Genomic DNA, 24,129 nt, shown 5'->3' with positions numbered 1-24,129 from the left:
CCCCATTGTTTCCTTCTTCTTATGTAAATCTCATTTGTTTAAAAGACTTCCGGAAAACACTCGGATCTCAACATAACACCGACTGTTACGTAACATAACGGCTGGATCTGTGCACAGACAAGGTAAGCAACAACTTCATTCTTTATAAATCTCTCCAACAGTGTGTAATGTTAGCTTTAGCCACAGAGCATAGCCTCAAACTCACACAGAATCAAACGTAACCATCTAAATAAATACTTTACTCACATAATTCGAAGCATGCATACAGCATGCATGACGAACATCTTGTAAAGATCCATTTGAGGGTTATATTAGCTGTGTGAACTTTGTTTATGCCATGTATATATAGTCGAGAGCTTGTGGAGCAGAGGGAGCGCATCTCTTAAAGGGGCCGTGCTGAAAAAATCAGTGCATAGTTAATGATGCCCCAAAATAGGCAGTTAAAAAAATTAATAAAAAAAAATCTATGGAGTATTTTGAGCTGAAACTTCACAGACACATTCAGGGGACACCTAGGACTTATATTACATCTTGTAAAAAAACAATCTAGGGCACCTTTAAAGTCCCCCTGTAGTTAATTATTTTATCCCTTAAAACTCATCTTTTATCACAAAAATGACATATTTAAAAAAAAAGTGAAAAAAATGTCTTCATGCCTTAAAATAGCTTCAATGTAACTCTACTACACCCTTGCCTCATTTAATATGCACGGAATAATGAATATGCAAATTAGCCCCACCTCCACTTGCTCACGCCAGCTCGGAGAGTCTATTGTTGCTGTAGTGACGAGCAATTTGTTGTTTGTGTTGTGGATATTTAGGAAAAAAGCTTGCTTCGCTTCGTATATTCATATAAACAACATTAAAAACTTGATTTTAAAGGATTAGTTCACTTTCAAATGGCTCAGGGAGTTAATAAAGTCCTTCTAAAGTGAAGCGATACATTTGGGTAAGAAAAACATTTTTTCTTGTTCGAGAAGCCATTTCTCTCGGATATATGTCACAATAAAGAAGAAAAGGCTATTACAACTTCCATTTCATGGCAACTTTAAATGGGAATAATAGATGATGACAGTTGTTTTTTTTTCCTTAACCACTCCCTCCTATACATCCAAAAATCTAGAAATTCTTCCTGGAATACACAGCTGGCATCACAAAAACACCAAAATAGCAGAAAAAACACAACTACATTTTAACATCACAAGCATGCACATTTGTTTACAGAACTTTTTTTTTTTTTATGTCTAAACATGTAATTAGGAGGCTTGGTTGAGGAACAGAAAGAACATCTGTTCATTTTCTCTAAGGTGCTCTAAGTGGAGCACAATTTACTGTCATTTTGCTTCAGACAGAGAGAGAAGAGGGGCTTGTGAAAGTCAATAGACAAGGCCAATTCAAGGACTGCTTGAAAATGGAGCAGCTTTGCTCTTTATTGTCTAATTGGCTGTGGTTCAAGCATTTCAGACAGCAACAATTATTACAAAGCCTGGAGCCTGACTTGCATCCAATTACACGCACATAGGGATACAGCACACATCTCAAATCTGGAATCTCCTGCATCAGTGCTTTTCAGTCGTTCTCTCTCTCTAACACACACAGACCCAGACACAAATATACAGATGCTGCTGATTGTCACCACAGTGATGTCAACTGTGGTCAGGCCCCAAGGGAGTAGGTCCATGGGTTAAAACAGGGTGTGATTGTGGCCGTTTATGGGGCGGCAGCTCAAAGACACTGAAGGCGTAAGGGGTTTTAGATATGAGTCAGAGGTGGTCATGGTACACAAACATGTCTGCACATCATTAGAGGAGGGTAGACACAACTGTCGGAGATTACAGAAATAGGACAAAGAAAACAGCTACTGACGCACCGAGATGTGTAATTTGACAAACTTATTAGAAGCCACATATACTGTGTTTGTACCCACAGAATTACACACTACTTTAGTCACTCCTACATTATAAACCCACTTGATTTTTATACACAAACACACACACATCTTGTCCCCTATCAAAGCAAAAGTGGTTAATTGCTTACATTAGTGGCTAATCTGATTATCTCAGTTTAAAGGCAGTTTATGACAAAACAAAGTTTACAAGTTATTTAGGCACAATAACAGCATTATGAGTATATATAAGTAAGTATATATGAGTATATACTGTATAAATCACAGTATTATGAGTATATAAACAGCTGTTTGTTTCACTATAGTGCCAAATTGTCTCTCTCAATTTTTTTTAAAGTGTCATGAACTCCCCTCCCCCCATGTTTGGTGCAGGAGAGTGTGTGAAATACAACTATAATAACTTTAAACACACATACTTCAGTCTGTATATGATCAATAATCCACGTGGCGAGTGTTGTTAAACTCATCGCGGAGCTCCGCGCTGAAACCGATCATATGCGCGCTCCACATGTATATAATAACAATCTTATTTTTCATGTGTTTGTATTCAAATTCCAGTTCTGACCACATCGCGGGCAAAATACAAACAACACTCATGTGCTTGCTGTGCTGAGGGAAACATACACACGGCTCATGTGTCCAAACGCAGAGCAGGCAGGTGAATGAGCAGCACTTTTTTGACATTTGAATTCTCCGCTGTAATGCGATCTCATGCCAACATATTTTCCATTTGTGCTGAAAAACAAACCGCCAGTACCAAAACTTCAGCTCTGGTCATGTCGCAGGGAAACGCCGTTTTGTATTGTAGCACTGAGGGAAACAAGCACCTACGACCCATGTCTCTGAATGACCACAATAGGCAATGAGACAGAAGCAACAGAAGTGATACTTCCTCATGCATAATACCACAATTATAATCTTATGCATACTATGGTGCAGGGATTGGACTGAACGAGCTCTTTCTCATGAATAAATGCAGAAAAGTGCTCAGAACCCGGACGAACGCGCAAGCCTATCTACACACTCCTAGGCCCGAATCTAGGTCAGATTTTGTGACGTAGCTTCAACTTTGCTTTTCAAACTGGAAAAATGCAAAAATAACCAATTCCCACTTGTTGATAAACTTTATGAGTGCTATTAGTGTTTTCAGTGACATGCAACCTGTACATATCTGTTCACATCTCAAAAAATGTGTTGTGGGGTTTCATAACCCTTTAAATAGTTTATGCGAGTTTAGGCCAATTGGCAGCCTAAGACACTTTTTAAGTACTGAGGGTCACCTATAAAATTAGTTTCAGGCTCAGACGGTTTAGTCTGTTACTGACCGTCTGATGCATGTTGCTGGAAAGTATTTTCTATGCTTTGATGTGAAGGCTGACTTTCAACTTCTGGGAGTAAGAACACAGGTTTTTTTTAATCAGACCGCCTGGAAACAAAGTTGTGTTTACAAGGTACCATACTTTGAACAGGAAAATCACAAAGTGTGCACATTTTCAGCTGGTCTAATATGTAGTATAGACTATTTTTCACCTTAATGTGGTTGGTCACTTTACATGTCAGTCAGACAGCTTTTCCTGTCTAGACAATCGGTTCTCGAGCAGAATAAGCTGCAGTGTGGACCAGACCTTATGCTGTATGTCAAAGATCAAGCCTCAGCTGTGTGTTTGTATGTATGTCTGAAAATATGGGTGTTTTTATGCAAGTATGATTAAGATGCAGCAGTTCATACTGCTTTGTCTTGGATGTCTTTAAGGTGCCCCTATTATGCCTTTTTTAAGTTTCCTAATATTGTTTTGGGAGTCTCCTACAATAGGCTTACATGCATGCAAGCTCAAAAAACACTTTCTTTTTCTCATAACATACATTTAATTTCACCTCAGTTCTCATTGTTTTGTAAACGATTCATAGAAGCTCTAAACCCCTCCTTTCCGTGAGTCTACTCTGCTCTGATTGGTCAGATGGCCCAATCCTTTGTGATTGGTCTACAGCGCGCACCGCACGCCCATTGCCAAAACTGAATGACAGCTATCAATTCGCAAGACATTGTATACAATGTATGGACCTGGTATGGACGGAAAAGATAGCATCGATTTTACCGTATCAACTCAAGCCCGATTCCGACGATGAAACATCTGAAGTAGTCGATCAACCAGAAACTGATTCCAATTATGACTGCAGTAGGACGTTTCTCTATGGTAAGTGTCACCTTAGTTTGTGTTATTTATAAGATGTGACAGCAGAGTCACTGTTGTAGGTTGTTGTACTTGTTGTACTTTATGTAGGTGCACCTGTGGGAACTTTATCAGAATTCCAAGCGAAGCTGAAAACCTCTAACATAAGCTAAAAATTTTTAGGCCAGATGTGTACACAGACTTTTTCATCATAACATAACAATGTTTACAGAGAAAATACTTCAACTAGTTAGCGCAGACTAGCATCTTAACATCCTATTATAATACAGATAGAGCTCCACTCAACTGTAATAATAAAAATGCAGAGAAAAAAACAGTTTGTTTTACAGTTATGTATGCAAACCGGGCCTACAGCCATGTTGTAAACTCCCACGTTAGCTGAGCACAAACGTGAATATCTGATAATGCATTACACTCTGTAAACAAAAGTCATGCTCCATCCTTGATCATTACTCCAAGTAATAAGACAGACAAGCTGCATTAATCGACACATTTTTAGACAATATTGGACCCACATCTGAATAGCAGAGCTACAGAAATGCGAGTTAGCTGGTTAGCAGGAGACATATACAGACTAGTGTGTACGTTACACAACATAACATACAAAACTACGAATTTTGCTAGAAAATATAAACATCAATTATTAATCATACTTACAGGTTGAGATTCAGAGGAGCAAGCTGGTCCAAATAAACTGGGCATTGATCTGTATTTTAAGCGTTTTCTCCTGAGCTAAAATCCAGAGGTTTGAGAAGCAGTCGTCAGTAAAAGGACGGGATCACAACAAAAGGTATTGTTGAAAAAATGATTTTTCCCTGGCGTCTGCGTGCGCAGTAAGTGGGAGGGCAATATGCTAATGTTTCATTGTGACATCACAGCGAAACGGCTTGGGAATCGTTTTACAAACGACTCGTTTAATTGACTCAGAGTCGACTCTTACTTTTGAGAGACAATAACATTATATATACACATATATATATATTATATTACACTTTCAGATTTAAAACTTTGCAGGATGTTTTCATTCACTACATTCACACACTACATGAAAGGTAATTTTCAAAAATCCATGATAGGGATACTTTAAACATTTCACACTGTATAATGTTGGCCTTCTCACTTCGCGTGATCTAAGTACTAACATGTGTTGTGTATATGTTTTTAGGCATTAAAAGAGGAGCCTCAGCAGCCTGTGAGTCTCTGCTGTGAGAGATAAGAGAAAGTCCAGAGACTTTCTGTGAGATTGTCTATCTACTTTTGATATATCACTGCCGTTCAACAGTTAGGGTCAGTAAGATGTTTTGAAAGAAGTTAATACTTTATACAGCAAGGATGCATATAAAGTAATTGATCAAAAGGGATAGTAAAGACTTTTAAGTTGTTATTTTTAAATTCTTTATGCGTTCTATTCATCAAAGAATCCTGAAGAAATGTTATTTTCAGCATATCAGAATGACTTCTGAAGAATCATTTGACACTGAAGACTGAAGTAATGGCTGAATTCAGCTTTGCCATCACAGGAATAAATTATTAAATTTTAAATTATTTAAATGTATTAAAATGAAAATAGATTGTAATAATATTTCACAATATTATTATTGTTTTTGATCAATTTTACTATTTTTGATCAAATAATCATGACAACCCCAAGCTCTTGAACAGTTGTGTACAATACTACCACGTTACCACTAGATCAGCAAGACATTTAATATATTTGCGGATCCATAATTTTTATCTAGTGACCTACAAAATCCTGAGCTGTGTCTGAAATTGCCCCCATGTAATTAAATAGTTCACTATTTCAAGTGTCAGCCTTTTGTAGTGGTGTCCAAAACCATAATGGAGATTGTATAGTACACATGGTCATTCATTTTTGTAATTATTAAAATTAAAAATTTCATAATTCGCAACTGCAATAAGAAGTGCACAACCCAAGTACACTAAAAGACTAAAGAATGCACATATAACATTGCTTTCTCTGGTGCACAATATTTACAAAAGTGTCTGAACTCGCTCAATCCTGACATTCACTATATAGGGAATAGTGAATGAGGGGAAAGATTTCAGACACGGCTCTGGAACTGATGGCGGCAAATGTAGGGATCAGTAGGGGTCTGTCACGTTCAGTTAGTTTTAGTTTCATTTTCATGGACTCTTATTATATTTCTCTTTGTTGCTGTCTGCCTTTGTTCCTGTTTGCACGTCATTTGTCACTTATCATGGTTTTTCATTATGTTCCTAATTAGTGCACACCTGTTTCTACCTGAGTTTGTCACCTTGTGTATTTAAGTTCCTCTGTCTCTCATGGTCATTGTCCGGTATTGTTTGTGCTAGCCACGCTGTCGCATTGTGTTTGTTACCTTGATTATCTGTTTTGCCTTATTTAATAAAACTGCTCTATTTTAAACCACCTCACTTATCTTCATCATCTGTGTACATTAACATTGCAGGTTCATTTGAGCACTCATTTGGGACAGCAAAAATTCTTTATTAATGACATCTTGTTTTTCGTAAATCATAATATTATTGTTAACATTTAAGTTTTTGTGACTTAGATATGAGCAAACAATCTAGCAATCTCCATGGGGTCAACATGTCTGCACAGAATCTCACTTTCTTTGATCAGTGAGTCTTTTACAACTGTTAATGTAAACATAATCCTCTGTTCAGTTCCTGTTTTGGGTTAATGGGAATGCTTAGTGGACCATGATCATCACACCAGGGTATTCTATTTCAAAACCTTGCAGACATCTTACCATGTTATAAAGCTGATCGAAGGCCAGTAATCTCTAACAAGACCACATTGTTCATAACTAAATGCTGGGATGTTTCCCTCAGCTGCAAGTGTTATTCCAGATTGCTGAGATCAGTGGAATACAGCTGAATATCAAAATTTCTAATTTGTGGAGTTTTGCTTCTAATAGGGTGGTTGAGGAGGTATACCTCCATCTGAAGCATTCCAGAATAGAGTAAGCCTGACCTGAGTGCATTCATGGATGTCTGAGCTGCTTTGACATGTTATGGTTCCAGTGGCAAAGAATACCAGCAACATGAAACTACAAAGCAAAAACAAGCCCACTAGATGGACCCAACCATTTCAAACCATAGTCCTGAGCAGCAGAAACCGCTCCCTGTGCAATTACTAGATATTTTTTTCCCCCAAGTCTGCAATAAATCCTGTAAAAAACATTTGAGGGTAAACATTTTGCTCTGCAAAGCTGATCTGTTGAAATCCTAGATATAAACCACAGTTTGATTTTGCACGTGGGAGACTCCCGTTGCATGCCTGAAATTTATATGCCTCCCACTGTGTGCTAGTATGTTCTCCTTTAGTTCTACTTGAGTGATTGCAATTGATTTAATTTCCTCAACATGTCAGACACACTCGGCCAGCTACACCTCATTTAGAAGGACAGGAGCAGAGAGCTTTGGACTAACGGATGAGGTAGGCCTATACATCTACTGACTGCTGGAAGTCCCTAGGTCCTTATTACAGTTCTCTCTGTCTGTGAAGTGAACTGAAGAGGATGTATAAGTGTGTGTGGATGGATTGAGTTTGATAATAATTGGTCTGGATAAAACACTGGGACTCAGGGTTGGCGGAGTATGGTTAGTTGGTTCCTGTCAAAACACTATTTATCAATCTGAAGACGGACACAGGGGAAATCATTTTTAAAGGTGCCCTAGAATTAAATATTGAATTTATATCGGCATAGTTGAATAACAAGAGTTCAGTACATGGAAATGACATACACTGAGTTTCAAACTCCATTGTTTCCTCCTTATTTAAATCTCATTTGTTTAAAAGACCTCCGAAGAACAGGCGAATCTCAACATAACACCAACTGTTATGTAACAGTCGGGGTGTACACCCCCAATATTTGCATATGCCAGCCCATGATCGAGGCATTACACAAGGGCAGGACGTCTGGATGTGCACAGCTGAATCATCAGACTAGGTAAGCAAGCAAGAACAATTGCGAAAAATGGCAGATGGAGCAATAATAACTGACATGATCCATGATAACATGATATTTTTAGTGATATTTGTGAATTGTCTTTCTAAATGTTTCATTAGCATGTTGCTAATGTACTGTTAAATGTGGTTAAAGTTACCATCGTTTATTACTGTATTCACGGAGACAAGACAGCCGTCACTATTTTCATTTTTAAACACTTGCAGTCTGTATAATTCATAAACACAATTGAGTTTACATTGAGTTTCAAACCCCATTGTTTCCTTCTTCTTATGTAAATCTCATTTGTTTAAAAGACTTCCGGAAAACACTCGGATCTCAACATAACACCGACTGTTACGTAACATAACGGCTGGATCTGTGCACAGACAAGGTAAGCAACAACTTCATTCTTTACAAATCTCTCCAACAGTGTGTAATGTTATCTTTAGCCACGGAGCACTATCAAACTCATTCAGAATCAAATGTAATACATCCAAATAAATACTATACTCACATAATCTGACGCATGCATGCAGCATGCATGACGAACATCTTGTAAAGATCCATTTTGAGGGTTATATTAGCTGTGTTAACTGTTTTTATGCTGTTCAAGGCAAGTGCAAGCTCCAGGGCGGGGGAGCAGGAGATTTAAAGGGGCCGCAACCTATATAACGGTGCATAGTTAATGATGCCCCAAAATAGGCAGTTTAAAAAATGAATTTAAAAAAATCTATGGGGTATTTTGAGCTGAAACTTCACAGACACATTCCGGGGACACCTTAGACTTATATTACATCTTTTAAAAAGAAGTTCTAGGGCACCTTTAAAAGAAAGATGGCCTTGATCATATTTCATATAATGCAATGGCAAATTTGGTCTTTCTGGTCCTCTGATGCTGCCAGCCATGTATTAGGAACTCAATACAAGAAAAAAGTTAGCCAAGAGCAAAAAGAGTCTGGAGTTGGTCTCTTAGATTAAAATTCTGTTATTTTGGATCTTCAGGCCAAAACAGAGACCAAAAAAAATATTAAAAGTGCTTTTTATGAAATGTATTGTGACATTCCCTGTAATTGAAAGCAAATTTGAATGATAGGAGTAAATGCTTGTGAAACCAAACAAGCCTTATTACTATAACTAGACTCTTGGTCTGCTAGATGACAAAAAGGTACATGCCATAATAGACAAAAGCCACCAAATAGATGTCTATGTAGAAGAGAAAAACACTGAAATAAAAACAATTAAAACAAAACGATTCTAAAACAAAAATTGGTGACTGGAGATCTAGGATATTACTGGATTTTTTTATTATTAGGGACCGATGGTGCTCAGCCAATTATTCTTCTCCGAAATGAATCACATTTCTGAGGGCCTAAACATACTCGAAAACTCATGAAACTTTACAGATTCGTCAGAAGTGGTGAAAAATTTACATATGGGTTTCAGAATTAGGGGTGTCAAAATGGCTTGATAGCGGCACCTACAAAATTTCAATTTTGGTGCTACGTTTCACATACAGGTATGAAATTCGGTAGACACATGTAACAGCCCAATACATACCCAACAGGAAGTGAGATATTTAGAATTTTCTCTGCAAAATTTTGGCAGTTTTTGCCATTTCCACACGTTGTACTTTAATGAACTCCTCCTAGAGCTTTAATCAGATCAACATCATTTTTGGTCAGTCTAATCTAAAGGCCTTTGTGATGTTGGGAAGATCTAGAGTTTTCGCTGAAGGGTGTGTCCGTGGCGGCCTGACAAAGTTCGATGTTTCGCCATGAAACAGGAAGTTGTTGTATCTCGGGTATAAAATGTTGGATCTGCCCCAAACTTCACATTTGATAATAGTCCTGGCCTGAAGACATCTACATGGCAATATTCAGTTACGGTCAAAGCGCCAACTGTTGGCAGCAGGAAGTGTGGCACTTTGTAATGAATTTGCCATAATTCTCCTGTATTCACTCACTTACATGCATGTCGCCCACTGTTTTCCTGATGCCAACGGGTGCGGGGGCCCTTTCATCGCTGCTTGCAGCTTTAATTATTATTATTTAACTTTCATTTTTTACTTTGGAGTGGTCTAAATGTGGTTTAAAGAAAATCTATTTAGCATTACTGAGTAAATTGCTTAATCAAACCACAGTGTGATTAAATGAGTGGGGAGTGAAATAACACAAGGGGGTGAAATAAAAGCTCAGTTAATAAGCCAGTAAACAAGCCTTGGCTTTATGGTGTACAGACACTGTCTGTTGATATTAGTTTTTTTTTTTTTTTTTTTGGCCTTATTGTGCTTATACTAAATGCCAAGTTATGAACCTCACATTGAACATTTATGTAACATTTATTATAGATAAAAATGCACTAGTTGAACATGGTTCTAATAACAACAAGGTCATGGGTTCGATTCCCAGAGAATGCACATAATGGTTAAAAAATGTTATTGACATTTTAAGTTGCTTTGTTAATAAGTTGCTTTAAATAAAAAAAATCCACCAAATGCATAAATGTAAGTCCATGTAGATTAAATCTTCCCTCAAATCCTTTTGAACCTTTAGACCCCGTCCTCTGTTTACCTACTCTGTTTACCGTCCACCTACTGTCCATCATTCCTGCCTCCCTTTTTCTGCAAAACCAGAGCTGTTTGAGCTGCAGATGTTCTGCCCTGAGGCTGAGCAGGAGAGTTAAACTCTAATCTGTCCTGTCTATTACAGTGATCCTGTCTCTGTTCTGGGCTTCCCCAACGTTTGCCTTTTTTTTTTGAGCCTTGAGAGCCCAGAGCAGAAGAGTGTCAGCGTTCCTCAATCCACCTCAGCTGGACCTGATTAAAAACACCTGGTTGAGGAGTAGTGATATCACTGATCTTGACTGAGAGGACAGTCTGGTTCTATTTTTTTTTTTTCATGTGGATTGAGTTGGCATAAACAGAATAGGAAGAATCTTTTTAGAAATCAAAATAATTTAATTATTCATTCAATCTAAAATAAAATGCCCATAAAATTTCGGACTGCATGTTCTTCATGGTTTTTGATGGAAGTCATCCAGCAAGTGGAGCCCAGAGAGAGTAGGTTGGTTGAAGAAAATGCTTAAATTACAATTTAGAACACCCATAACTACATGGTTGCCTGTGAATAACAACAGTGCATATTTTGATATTATGTAACTCCACTGTGTATAATTGTGAAACATATGTTTATCTTCATAAAAAAATTGCCTTCCCTTTATGATCATTACTGATGGGCAGACCTGAAGCTACAATTTTACAAAGACAGCTCTACCATAATTTATTATCATAATTTTTGTTGTTGTTTCTTTGATTTAAAAAATGCATGTTACCTACTGATATCAAACGGAAAAAAATGTGTCAAATAGATCATGGCAACAACCAGTACCAAGTACAGCACATGTTGTAATGCATCCTAAAACCATTGCCACTGGTTCTCATCTTCAAAAGCATTGTGAATGTAGTCACTGAAATATCTAGAAATTCACGACGGCACCTAGATAAGATGTTTTCCAGACCGGCGTCTAGGAAACACACAGGTCAATAATGTGAGGCAGTAATAGCACAGTGGGGAGAGCGAGGAATCTATTTTCAGTGAGAACAGACTGTGTGTTGCTGTTGACAGACTGAACTGTTATCCATTTCAACACTTCCTTGGCTTCTTCTCTGTGGTATGTCCTACCCCTCCCCCTCAACACACATGTACACAAGCACATACGTGAATGTTCACAATTGCAGACAATACACAAGTTACACACTAAGTGCTACCTAGAATGTTGTGGGTAGGACTTTTCTTTTTTTCTTTGATTTCTAAAGGGCATAACTGTGTGGTAGCTGTGAGGTATTTTAAGTGAGACTCCTGGAAAGCCTGTACAGAGCTGCCAATTACTGTCCCTCATATCATAGTGTGGTATATAGATCAGGTGCCTTTGAAGAGGGCCCTTTTTAACAAGTTCTGCCTCTGGAATTGTACAGTAGATAATAGTGCTTCTGAAATATTGCATTCTTTAAGAGATTTATTGCATTTACAAATTTAGGCTGCGTCCGAAAGCCGGAAATATGCTGCCTCCACAGGCAGCGTACGGATGTAGGAAGGCAACAAGGCACGTCCGAATCCATTGATCGTGTCACATCCTGTCTGGTGAGATATCTCCATCAGATCAATTTTTCAAGGCAGCATAGATTTTTCCTTCACTGCCTTTGTTATTATGTTGTTCCATTCAGTGACAGTTGAGATAAAAAAATAAATATGGCATCTAAAAGTTCTGGTTTGTGGTCAGTTTATCTGTAAATGTATATTTGTGACTACTTTTTCCGCTTTTGATGTAATTTCTAACAAGAAATTACTATAATAGTAATTAAATAATTGCTATCACCAAAGCTGTCTTTATTTTTTGTAGATCATTAAACTGTTATGCTGCCTCAGAAAGTCTGTCCAAAATCAGTTTCAGGAGGTACCTTCATGCGCAAACGCTGCCTGCAGAGTCACTGTCTGATAAGGCAGCGAGGCAACAAGTCAGCTGCCTAAGCTTTTGGACACAGCCTTATAATGTTTTAGAATAACAATGTAACTAGAACTTTTTAGTCTTTGTAATAATAATAATAGTGCTTATAGTAATTGCACACATTTTGCCATTTAAGATTTACAGGTGCAGGTTCCGAGGTAAACAACACATTTTGCAAGCATTTATAAAAATAATAGGGTATGTGACACCCTTAATTTGCTTTATTTATTTATTTATTTTGTCCAAAAGCGCTATACAAGTACCTAAATAAAAAGTAAAAATCAAAGATAAAAAATCAACATCACAATTTTTTTTTTTCTTCAGGAAAGCCAATGAGATTGCATGCTCATTGGCTTATAAATACTTGGGTATCATTTGCCTTAGCAGTGCAGTTCAGAAACTTCTACCTTTCCACCTTTCCCAGCTCCACCTGTATAGATCTGCTATGGGAAATTCATGTATGCTATATTGTACAGCAGCGGCATGTCTTACTTGCTCACAGCAGCATGTCGTGTATGTATTGGCAGTAGCAAGTCTCGTTCTTGCTCTGCAGCAGCAGCAATAACCTACAGCAATAGCGATCTATTCCACCAAGACCAAACATATCAACATTGTCATACCTATTGGTATAGGTATTGTCATACCTACCTATGTATGTATGTATATATATATATATATATATATATATATATATATATATATATATATATATATATATATATATATATATATATATATATATATATATATAATTTCACTTCAGAGGCCTGTGCCAACAAAATTTATCACTGGCCCTACGAACCTATATTGTATGTTATGAAAGCAAAATTCCTGGATCCACACTCTTAATTTGAAACATTGTCAGACATCACCCGTTGCCATTTATGACTCCCAAAGCCACAGTGGTCTCCTAAAACAAAAATAACATCTGGGAGTTGCAGGTGATTCTGGATGATGAAGTGGGCCTCCACACATATGTTACGCTCTCTTGGTGGTGCATGTTTGCAGCTGGTGGAAAAAAGCATGCTTTCATCTTCGCATGCTTCAGAGCAGAAACGTGACCTCTTGCATTGTAACAGAAATTACCTCATTGTATGGGGCCATTAATAGTGCTAAAATAAACAGCAACTCTGTCTTTAGTCTATTATTTTCTTCTTTTTTTCTCTCAATAATATCATGCATTTCTTGGCAGTGCAGCAGACTGTGCTGTCCTGGTGGTGCATTCAGAATGAGAAACCCCACTGCTCTATATTTGACTTACTCCAGTTACCACTAATCACTGTGCTGAAGCATTTTGCAGTGTGTAAATGTTCCAAAGTGCTTTGCGTGTTTAGATCTCAGGGTGTGGAAAAGGGCACTCCTGGTGTTTTGGTTAATAGTGGTAATAATCTGAGGGCAGACTAAAAGTTTGGCTGAAACTGCAGGCGACACAAATTATTTCAAATTAATATAACTTTTGTGACTATAATTATGTTCTGTCTTAATGTTCCAGTAGCTACAGGGTGTTTGGTTACTAAATGAGCATGTCTCTATAGCAGTAGTTCTTGATCTTTTTGACTCCAAGGCCCCCCCATTGTTCAAAACGTTCCAATGACTTTTCCAGTTGTTTGTGATGTACTGGATAAATGTTAAGGATAAAGATTTTTTTAAATTATTTTTACTCACATTTTCTACTTAATTAAAATATTTTGGTATTTTGGACTTTTTTATGTCTAGAAATCACACTTTTAAAACTTGGCTATATATCCAGTCAGTCATTCCAAATATGTATACATTTATAATAAAAAATATTTAGATTTTTACTTGTTTTAGCTTATTTTAATGTATTATTTTAAATAATTCTAAGTCATTCTGAGGCCCACTTTGAAGTTATCTGAAGCCCCCTAGTGGGCCCTGGGCCCCTTGATTAAAACCATTTGAGAACCAGAGGAAGTCCTCCCATATACATGTTTATAAACCCATATAAAAGTGATGGCCCTGCTTTTTTATTATTTAATTTATTAGGTGGTGATTATATATTTTTTTCGTTATTTTTGCCTACTGTGGACAAAAAAAATAACACATGAGACGTAATTAACACATAACACGTAATTTTACCCAGCTATAAGTGTTCTTGCTTCCCTGCAGTATGGACAATTGATGGATGAAGAACAGATGAAGGTTTTCTCATGCCATCACATTGCATTCATTACATTTTACCATCACATGTGTGTCCCAGACAATAAGCCTCTTTTTATCTTGTCTCATGCATTTATCATGTGTCTGATGATATACAGTAATTGGTGCCATAAAAGAAATTTCTGGGAATGGTAAACGTATAACATATATTAAAGGGATAGTTCACCCAAAAATGAAAATTATGCCATGATTTACTCACCCTCAAGCCATCCTAGGTGTATATGACTATCTTCTTTCAGATGAAAACAATTGGAGATATATTTAAAAATATCCTTAGTCCTCCAACGTTTATAATGGTTGTGAATGGGGGGGCCACGTTTTAAAGGTGCCCTAGATTGTTTTTTTACAAGTCCTATGTAATATAAGTCCTAGGTGTCCCCTGAATGTGTCTGTGAAGTTTCAGCTCAAAATACCCCATAGATTTTTTTTAATAAATTTTTTTAGCTGCCTATTTTGGGGCATCATTAACTATGCACTGATTTTTTCAGCACGGCCCCTTTAAGAGATGCGCTCCATCTGCCACACGAGCTGTCGACTATATTACAGTGCATTTACAAAGTTCACACAGCTAATATAACCCTCAAATGGATCTTTACAAGATGTTCGTCATGCATGCTGTATGCATGCTTCGAATTATGTGAGTAAAGTATTTATTTAGATGGTTACGTTTGATTCTGTGTGAGTTTGAGGCTATGCTCTGTGGCTAAAGCTAACATTACACACTGTTGGAGAGATTTATAAAGAATGAACTTGTGTTTATGCATTATACAGACTGCACGTGTTTAAAAATGAAAATAGCAACGACTCTCGTCTCCGTGAATACAGTAAGAAACGATGGTAACTTTAACCACATTTAACAGTATATTAGCAACATGCTAATGAAACATTTAGAAAGACAATTTACAAATATCACTAAAAATATCATGATATCAGGGATCATGTCAGTTATTATTGCTCCATCTGCCATTTTTCGCTGTTGTTCTTGCTTGCTTACCTTGTCTGTGCACAGATCCAGCCGTTAATACTGCCTTTCTTGTCTAATGCGTCGAATGGGCTGGCATTATGCAAATATTGGGGGCGTACATATTAATGATCCCGACTGTTACGTAACAGTAGGTGTTATGTTGAGATCCGAGTGTTTTCCGGAAGTCTTTTAAACATATGAGATTTACATAAGAAGGAGGAAACAATGGGGTTTGAAACTCAATGTATGTCTTTTCCATGTACTGAACTCGTTATTCAACTATGCAGAGGTAAATTCAATTTCTGATTCTAGGGCACCTTTAAAAATGCATCCATCCATAATCAAAGTAATCCATACGGCTCCAGAGGGTTAATAAAGACCTTTTGAAGCAAAGGGATGTGTTTTTGTAAGAAAAATATCCATATTTAAAAATTTATAAATTCAAATAACTAGCTTTTGGCAGACGACTGTACGCAGAATGCGCAAGTCAACTTGGGCGGAAGAGCAACCTTTGACCCGACGCGATGACGAATGTGGAGGCGCAGAAGAAAGAGCAAAACAAAACACCAGTCATGAATTAGAAGTCTAAAATGAGAAATTTTAAAAGAGAAATGTCAGAGGATTTCGATATATAATTGAAGAGGGGCTTGAGTTTGTTGCACAGCCCTATTAGTTTGAACCGTGAGAGGCGTCTAAGCTTACAATACTCCTACATCCTGCGTCATACATCGCGTCAGAGGATTACTCATTGGCGCAAGTTGACTTGCGCAGTATGTGTACGGTTGTCCGCCAGAAGCTAGTTATTTGAATTTATAAAGTTTTGAATATGGATATTTTACTTACAAAAATGCATCCCTTCACTTTAAAAGGCCTTTATTAACCACTGAAGCTGTATGGATTACTTTGATTATGAATGGATGCATTTTTTTGTTTTTTAAACGTGGCCCCCCCATTCACAACCATTATAAACCTTGGAGGACTAAGGATATTTTTAAATATATCTCTGACTGTGTTTGTCTGAAAGAAGATTGTCATATACACATAGGATGGCTTGAGGGTGAGTAAAGGATTATTTTCATTTTTGGATGAACTATCCCTTTAAAAGGAAAATTGTCAAAAATTGTCATCATTGTCATCACCCTCATGTTGTTTCAAACCTGTATGAGTTTCTTTCTTCTGTTGAACACAAAAGAAGATATTTTAAAGAATATTCTAAACCAGACAGTTGATGGAACCCATTGACTTCCATATGCATCAGTGGCTACCGTCATACTCATGGCTACTGTCAACTGTTTGATTACCAACATTCTTTAGAATTTTGTGTTCAACAGCAGAAAATCTTGGAACATCTTGAGGGTAAGTAATGACAATTTTTATATTTGGATGAGCTATCCTTCAAAGGGGCTATGAGAATTTTCATGTATAAATCACTTTTTTATTGCCAATGTGTGAACAGCTTGTAATGAAACTGAGACCGTTCCCTGACTTCTTAGGTTGTCTATGAAAGCCTGTAGTAGAATGACTTTTATGTGAAGGACTCGGACATTTTTTGCTGGGAAAATCAAAAGGATGTTACTTTTATGTGAGCTCCTGAGTCCTGAGAGCCTCTCTTCTGTTCTATGATACATGAAATTTATGTTTATACAATGTTCAGGTGGTTAATGTTCAATGTGTCATGGAAAGAAGAGTGTGGATGGCATCTGAATGTTCTTTACTATATTGCTGCAAAGGGATTTCCAACATCTTTTTACTTCTAAGCAAAGAATGAAAAAGAACTTCGCCATGAGTATATCAGGGCATTGAATCACGTTCAGTTTTTTATTTGTTATGTGTGCACAAGTGCGAGCACGAGCAGTAAGTTCATTCAACGCCGCCGGTGTCGCTAATAGCAAGGGTTTCTAAATTCAACATATAGCCCCTTTAAGGTACTGTAAAGAATGCAAAGCTATTACAAGCACTCCGTTCCTTCAACACAACTCAGAGTTGCCGTTTAGCCCCAAACTAGGACTGATTCATTGTAAAACATGTTGCCTCTTCAGACAGTTAAAGACCGAATGGCCCTTATCTGGCTGTCTGCAGACATATCTGTGGCTCTCAGGCTGGTTTAAAGGCATTCCTGGCTGTTTTATCAGGGTTCGTGGAGTACAGGCTGTCTCTCATAAGGATCTCCCTAATCAGTCTTAATTAATAAAACAAATACAGCCTTAGGAAGTGCCAGAGTTTCATTAGTGCATGCAAGGCCAAAAAGAGGCTCTCCCTCTCTCTTATTATTACTACTTTATTGGTTTCTCTGGAAAAAAGTGATCTTCTCCAAGTAGACATTAAAATATTGTACCTGTAATGCATTCATAGTGAATTTCCAGGCATTTGTATCAACACCAAACATCACATTTGTGTTTTTTGACATCTGTCCCAGCTCTTTCATTGTGTTTCTTTGCTTTTATGTCCCTGGTTTTTGCACGGCACATTCTGAGGCTTGCTGACAGATGTTTTTGCAGACACAATATGAGATATTTGGACATGCTGATCTGTCTAGACTCGATGACAGTAACGCTGCTGCTGCCATGTGCTTTAAAAAACAGGTCACAGGGGTCAATGGCACTTTAAAGAAACATTCTCTGGAATTTCTGATGAGGGATTGTAGGAGAAAGGGTCATGTAGGGATGAAATAGTAGTAGGGATGTATGCTAACAATAACAATCCCTATCTCACCTCCATACTACTTGCATGAGATAAATTGGCATGAATAGTCAGAAAGAATGACTCTTGATATGTATGTATCTTGGTGTGTGTGTGTGTGTGTGTGTGTGTGTGTTTTCAAATGTGCTTGTAGAATTCCCATAGACTTCCCCTTTTGAATAGAATCCCTGCTGGGAAAAGGAAGAATCCTACTGGAGTCAAGCATTCATCGGAAATAGGAAATTTCAAATCCATTTGGTCAAGGACTTCGATGTAATGACTCCCTATGGAGGCTGATCAGAAAAGCAGGCAAAGAATTTGGAAAGCACTAAAAGCATTTGCTGACATTCAAAAGGACACCAGAAAGAGAGAAAGAAGTTTTATAGATAGCTAGTTCTGCTCTAGTTTGGCAAATGGAATGGAGTTGGGGATCTGGCAACCCAGGATGCCCACTAAGTGCAAACAAACACTGAGGTTAGAGGGAGAAGCAGCAGGAGTATGAGGGGAACCTAAGAGAAATTACATAAGAACAGAAAGATTGCCATATTGTGTTGTGGAAGCGCTGGCTGGCTACCTATCTACCTCTCTCTCTCTCTCTCTAAATGTTGTCAAACCAACATTCAAAGTGTGTCTTGACAAACTTTGCATTATAGTTAAGGTAAACATTGTTAAAAGTTTTTTTCTTTTTTAAGTTTAATTCTTTTTAATTCTGCTTTGTTATTAGGGCCCGAGCACCTACTGTAATTGCTGAGTCAATTCTTCTTCTTCTCCGAAATGAATCATATTTTTTAGGGCCTAAACATGCTTGAAAACTCATGAAACTTTGCACAAGTGTCAGAACTGATGAAAATTTATATCTGATATGGGTTTCTGAGCTAGGTGTGGCAAACTGGCGCTACGTTTCATGTACAGGTATGAAATTCAGTAGACACATGTAACAGCCTAATACCTACAGATAAATTCAAGGGTGCAAAATCTGTAAACCCAACAGGAAGTGAGATATTTTGAATTTTCTTTGCAAAAGACGTTGACATTTCCAGACGTTGACATTGTACGAACTCCTCCTAGAACTTTAATCAGATCAATGTCATATTTAGTCAGTCTAATCTAAAGACCTTGGTGACATTAAATTGCGAAGATCTAGAGTTTTCGTTGAAGGGCGTGTCTGTGGCGGCCTGACAAATATCGACGTTTCGCCATGAAACAGGAAGTTGTTGTAACTCGGACATACAATGTCCGATCTGCCCCAAACTTCACATGTTTTATTAGAGTCCTGGCCTGAAGACATCTATATGGCAATATTCAGCCACCTGTGAGCAACAGGAAATGACATGTTTTACACTGTGATTAACTCCTCATAGAGATTTAACCAGATCAACATCATACTTGTTCTGTCTAATCTTAAGGCCTTAGCAATGTTAACTTGCGAAGATCTTAAATTTTCGTTTAAGGGCGTGTTCGTGGCGGCCAAAGTCTGATGTTTCGCCATGAAAGAGGAAGCTGTTGTAACTCAGGCATACAGGGCCCTATTTTAACGATCTAAGCTCATGGTCTAAAGCGCACGACGCAAGTGCACTTGATAAGAGTCCTGGCCTGAAGACATGTATATGCCAATATTCAGTTAGTCATAGCGCCACCTGCTGGCAACAGGAAATGGTATGCTTTGCACTGTAATTCAGTCCCAGAAAGACATTTGTATATGCTGTGAAGTACCAAACATGCTAGAAAAACGTTAAATCATGCAACACTTGGCTAAGTGCTAATGTATGTGATTCCACTTTTGCTAGTTTAAGGACGGGAAAATGGTCGGTGCGCCCGGTGCATTGTCTGATATGGTTGTCCCTGTTCTCTTAATGAGTAATGTGTGTGTTTTGGACGTAACGCGCAATAAACCAACAAGAGACTCGTCTCCCATTCCCTTTAAAAGCCAGTTGCGCTCACGCCATGGCGTATTCGCTAATTACAAGGTAGAATTTGCAAGCGGAAAAACTAAATGCGTCTATGGTGAGGAAACAGATCTGCTTGTGTGCGAGGTTAAAGCACACGGGCAGACCAATTACGGGAAAAGACGAATTCCACCAAAGCATTTTTATCTTTATACAATAATAATCTTTTACATTGTAATCCTTTTATTTTTAATATTTGGCATGTTTGTGTGCTGCTGTGCGTCCTTGTGTGCATAAGTCAAGTCAAGTCACCTTTATTTATATAGCGCTTTTTACAATGTAGATTGTATCAAAGCAGCTTTACATTGATAACTGGTACATAATTTTGGCTGCACAGCAACTCTTAAAGAATAGTGTCAATGCAGGCAGATCAAAGCACTATTGAATATCAAATGTCAAGTCAAATGTCAAGTGTCCCCAACTAAGCAAGCCAAAGGCGACAGCAGCAAGGAACCCAAACTCCAACAGGTGGCATAACAAGCAGAGGGCGCACAAATGGGTGCAAATACATTTGCTATTTAAACAACGTGGCGCAGGACGTGAAAATGATAACTGCGCCGGGCTGAAACTAACAAAAAACACTTGCATTGCGCCGGGTGTATGATAGGGCCCACAGTGTCTGAACTGCCCCAAACTTCACAGGTTTGATAAGAGTCCTGGCCTGAAGATATGTATATGCCAATATTCAGCTAGTCAGAGCGCCACCTGCTGGCAACAGGAAATGGTATGCTTTGCACTGTAATTCAGTCCCAGAAACACATTTGTATATGCTATGACATACCAAACATGCTAGAAACATGTTAAATCATGCAACACTTGGCTAAGTGCTAATGTATGCGATTAACGCCACGAAACAGGAAGTTGTTGTAACTCAGGGATACAATGTCCGATCTGCTCCAATCTTCACATGTTTGATAATAATCATGGCCTGAAGACATCTACATGGCAATATTCAGTAATAGTCAAAATGCCACCTGCTGGCAGCAGGAACTGTGGTGCTTCAAAATGCCATATTTCTCATCTATTTATCCGCTTAAATGAATATCGCCCACTGTTCAGTTTTTTCTAAGCCCACCTGGTGGCGGTGAGCCCAGGTGCGAGGGCCCTTTCATCACTGCTTGAAGCTTTAATTTCATTTAGAGTCCTATTTGAATGAAATTGTTCCATCCTGTTTGCTTCCTCAATTAAAATTTTTTAATTTATCAGGCTAAATGGTTAAACATCCTGCTGTTTATTAGCATGTTGGGTTTGTGAGACTACACAATGTAGTCTTTATCCATCATCAGCCTTAGAAAATAAATGCATTTAGAGCCAACCCAGCATCTCATTCTCCAAATCAAGTAAAGTAAATGAATTAAAGGCTTGGCAATTGAGGATGTTCTTGCTTAAAGGCAAATCTGATCAGAGAGGGTTGGCCTTTCTGTGCACTTCGGCTGGGCAGCAGAACTGTGGATAAGGCCTTCGACCTCAGCTCTGAAAGATTGAAAATCTGTCTGGTAAAAGCTTCCAGACCTCCACGCCATTTAGACTGAAGGGATGGAGCCAAAAGTCATGAAATATAACAGTTTGACTGCAATGCCAATTAATTGCATACGAACAAAAGCACTTTCCTGCTGTGCTTCCATAACTTAATACATTTGCAGATCAGGGTTAGCGAAACCATTTTTCAAACCACAAATGTCATTCAGGACAAGAAAAATGTCTGAAAACACGGACGTCATAATCATTTGTAACGGAAAAAAGGAGTAGAAGCTGCAGTAGGCTGCAAGACGAGGCAATAAATCATTTTGCAGCAATTTATAGCATTGCTGTTAAGTGAGACAGGGTAAGTTAAAATAAAAATGTGTTTGTCTGATACGAGTCGCCACTGCTGCTATCTTTTGCTTTCAGCTGGATTCTGAAGTTCTCAAATAGTTCCAACCTACATGGCATTAATGTTGTTTGTTTGTTTTTGTTTTTTTACAAAAAAAGAGTGACCTACAGTTCTAGACAGTCCTGCATAGATAGTTGCTCACTGTGGTTATCTTTCCCAGATTATAGTGCACAGGAAACCTTGTGGTGTTAACTTAGAGATGACATCTGGAAGTACCTTATCAGGAATGAAGACTTTTGTGTTGTTCATCCATCATTTCGACTTTGCAGTTCTGTTTCTGCTAAATGTGCTTCAGTGATTTAGATTCAATAGCTATCTATTCATCCGTTTGTTAAAGAACATTAAAGAGCAACTGAAGAATGTAGAATAATTTCAACATAAATCAATGCCTGAACATTCATCAACTCAATCTAGATGATACACTGACCGTTATGGTTCCTTGCAGCTCTTCCCCACCCCCGACTCAATTACTTTCATTATTTCTTCTTTCATTATTGCCTCTAAATATTGTGTTTCATCTAGTACTTAAATTGTTTCTCACATCCATAAACTCAAACAATGTGATTACACAGCTGCTCTTACCGCTGCACGCTGGAAAGCCCCCCTGGTGTAGGTGCCACCTCCTCTGTAGGTGATGGAGGGGATCTCTTTGCTGAAGAGCGAGCACTTGTGCTGGTGGGCTTTGGGTGCGGACACATAGTCCACTCTAGTAACCACATGGCTCTTGGAGCTAAATGTCACCAGCGCTACACGTGTTGCCTCAGGCGCCACCGGAAAATCTGACAGCAGCTTCCTCACAAATCGCAGCTCGCTCCCAAAGTTGGAAGCTCCCACGCTGGACGACTCATCCACGAGGAAGACCAGATCCAGACAACCTCCCCGCTCCCGAAGAAGACGCACGTTCTTTCGGAAAACCTGGCCAAGACGTTCTACTTTGCTCTCTGCACTCTCAGACAGGTTTTGCCGGGTTTGGGCCGCCTGACGCAGAGCCTGTAGGGAAAGCTGCTGAGCCTGGCTCGGCCAGCCGGCACAGCCTGACCAGTACAGAAGCAGTAAGGTGAACCTTAAAGTCAATGTAAGTCTTAGCGTCACCATGTTAATGACACAAACACCAGTGTCCAATAGTGGTGCAAGTTTGTTGCAGTCCTCCTGTTGTTTCTCTTCTTTTGTTTTCTCTATCTCTTCCAAGCAGAGTGAGTCTCCTATTTCTCCGTGGGTCTCAGGCATCTGTGGAGCTCCTGCATTTTAGACACCCTCCAAATACGTCTCCCCTCTCTCTCAAAATCATTTAAGAAGAGCGAGACAGTGAAAAAAAGTTCGGTGAGAACGAGAGAGGGTGTGTGTGCTGGTGTGAGACTGAGGGAAGGAGTGAAAAGGAAGAGGGAGAGAGCAGCGGCGGAGGAGGAAAAAATGGGCAGTCAGAGGCGTGAGTGTCTCTCTCTTTTTCTTCTCGTCCCGTTCGCTTTCTTGTTCCTTACTTGTTCTCCTCTTCTCTCTTTCTTTTTCCTCTGCTTGTCCTGGAGTGCTTGGGTTTGGTTGTGTGTCATTGGAGCACTCCAGACTGTCTGTCAGCCAATGCCTTTGTGAGAGAATAAGTGTGTGTGTGTGTGTGTGTGTGTGTGTGAAGGAGAGAGAGAGAGAGACGTTTGTCTATCGGCCTGTCAACATGCCCAAAGAAAACATCAGCACGGGGCCTGTTGATCAAATCCATATGTCTGGCACTCATCTGCTCTCGGACAAACACTCTCACCAAACCACCAGGCAGATATCAAGAGAGCCATCTGCTAATGAGAATAAATGGCTGGAGCTGTAGACAAAACAAGCATGTAATGGATACAAAAGCATCGCAATTTGACAAGCAGAAAAGCTGTTAACAGGTTTTAAATCGAAGCAACGTTATATTAAGAGTCCACATGTCACGTGAAAGTTT

At 38.6% G+C, this 24,129-nt stretch overlaps 1 protein-coding gene across 3 annotated transcripts in view; it reads right to left on the bottom strand.

Moving 5' to 3' along the window:
- The window catches only part of svep1 (sushi, von Willebrand factor type A, EGF and pentraxin domain containing 1), a 93,197-nt gene extending 69,199 nt beyond the window's left edge, over nt 1-23,998 (bottom strand). The window contains exon 1 of one of the 3 annotated variants that reach the window (XM_048183900.1): nt 22,782-23,998. In XM_048183900.1, the coding sequence (XP_048039857.1) occupies nt 22,782-23,426 (645 nt within the window). In that variant the 5' untranslated portion in view covers nt 23,427-23,998. The remainder of the gene's footprint in view (nt 1-22,781) is intronic. The other 2 variants (XM_048183899.1, XM_048183901.1) reach the window with 2 other exon arrangements.
- Between the last annotated feature and the right edge of the window lie 131 nt (nt 23,999-24,129).

This window comes from Megalobrama amblycephala, linkage group LG3, assembly GCF_018812025.1.
Source record: "Megalobrama amblycephala isolate DHTTF-2021 linkage group LG3, ASM1881202v1, whole genome shotgun sequence".
In the NCBI taxonomy this organism is placed as follows: domain Eukaryota; kingdom Metazoa; phylum Chordata; class Actinopteri; order Cypriniformes; family Xenocyprididae; genus Megalobrama; species Megalobrama amblycephala.
Note: the sequence above shows the minus strand (reverse complement) of the source record. Positions and strands in the feature narration are given on the sequence as shown.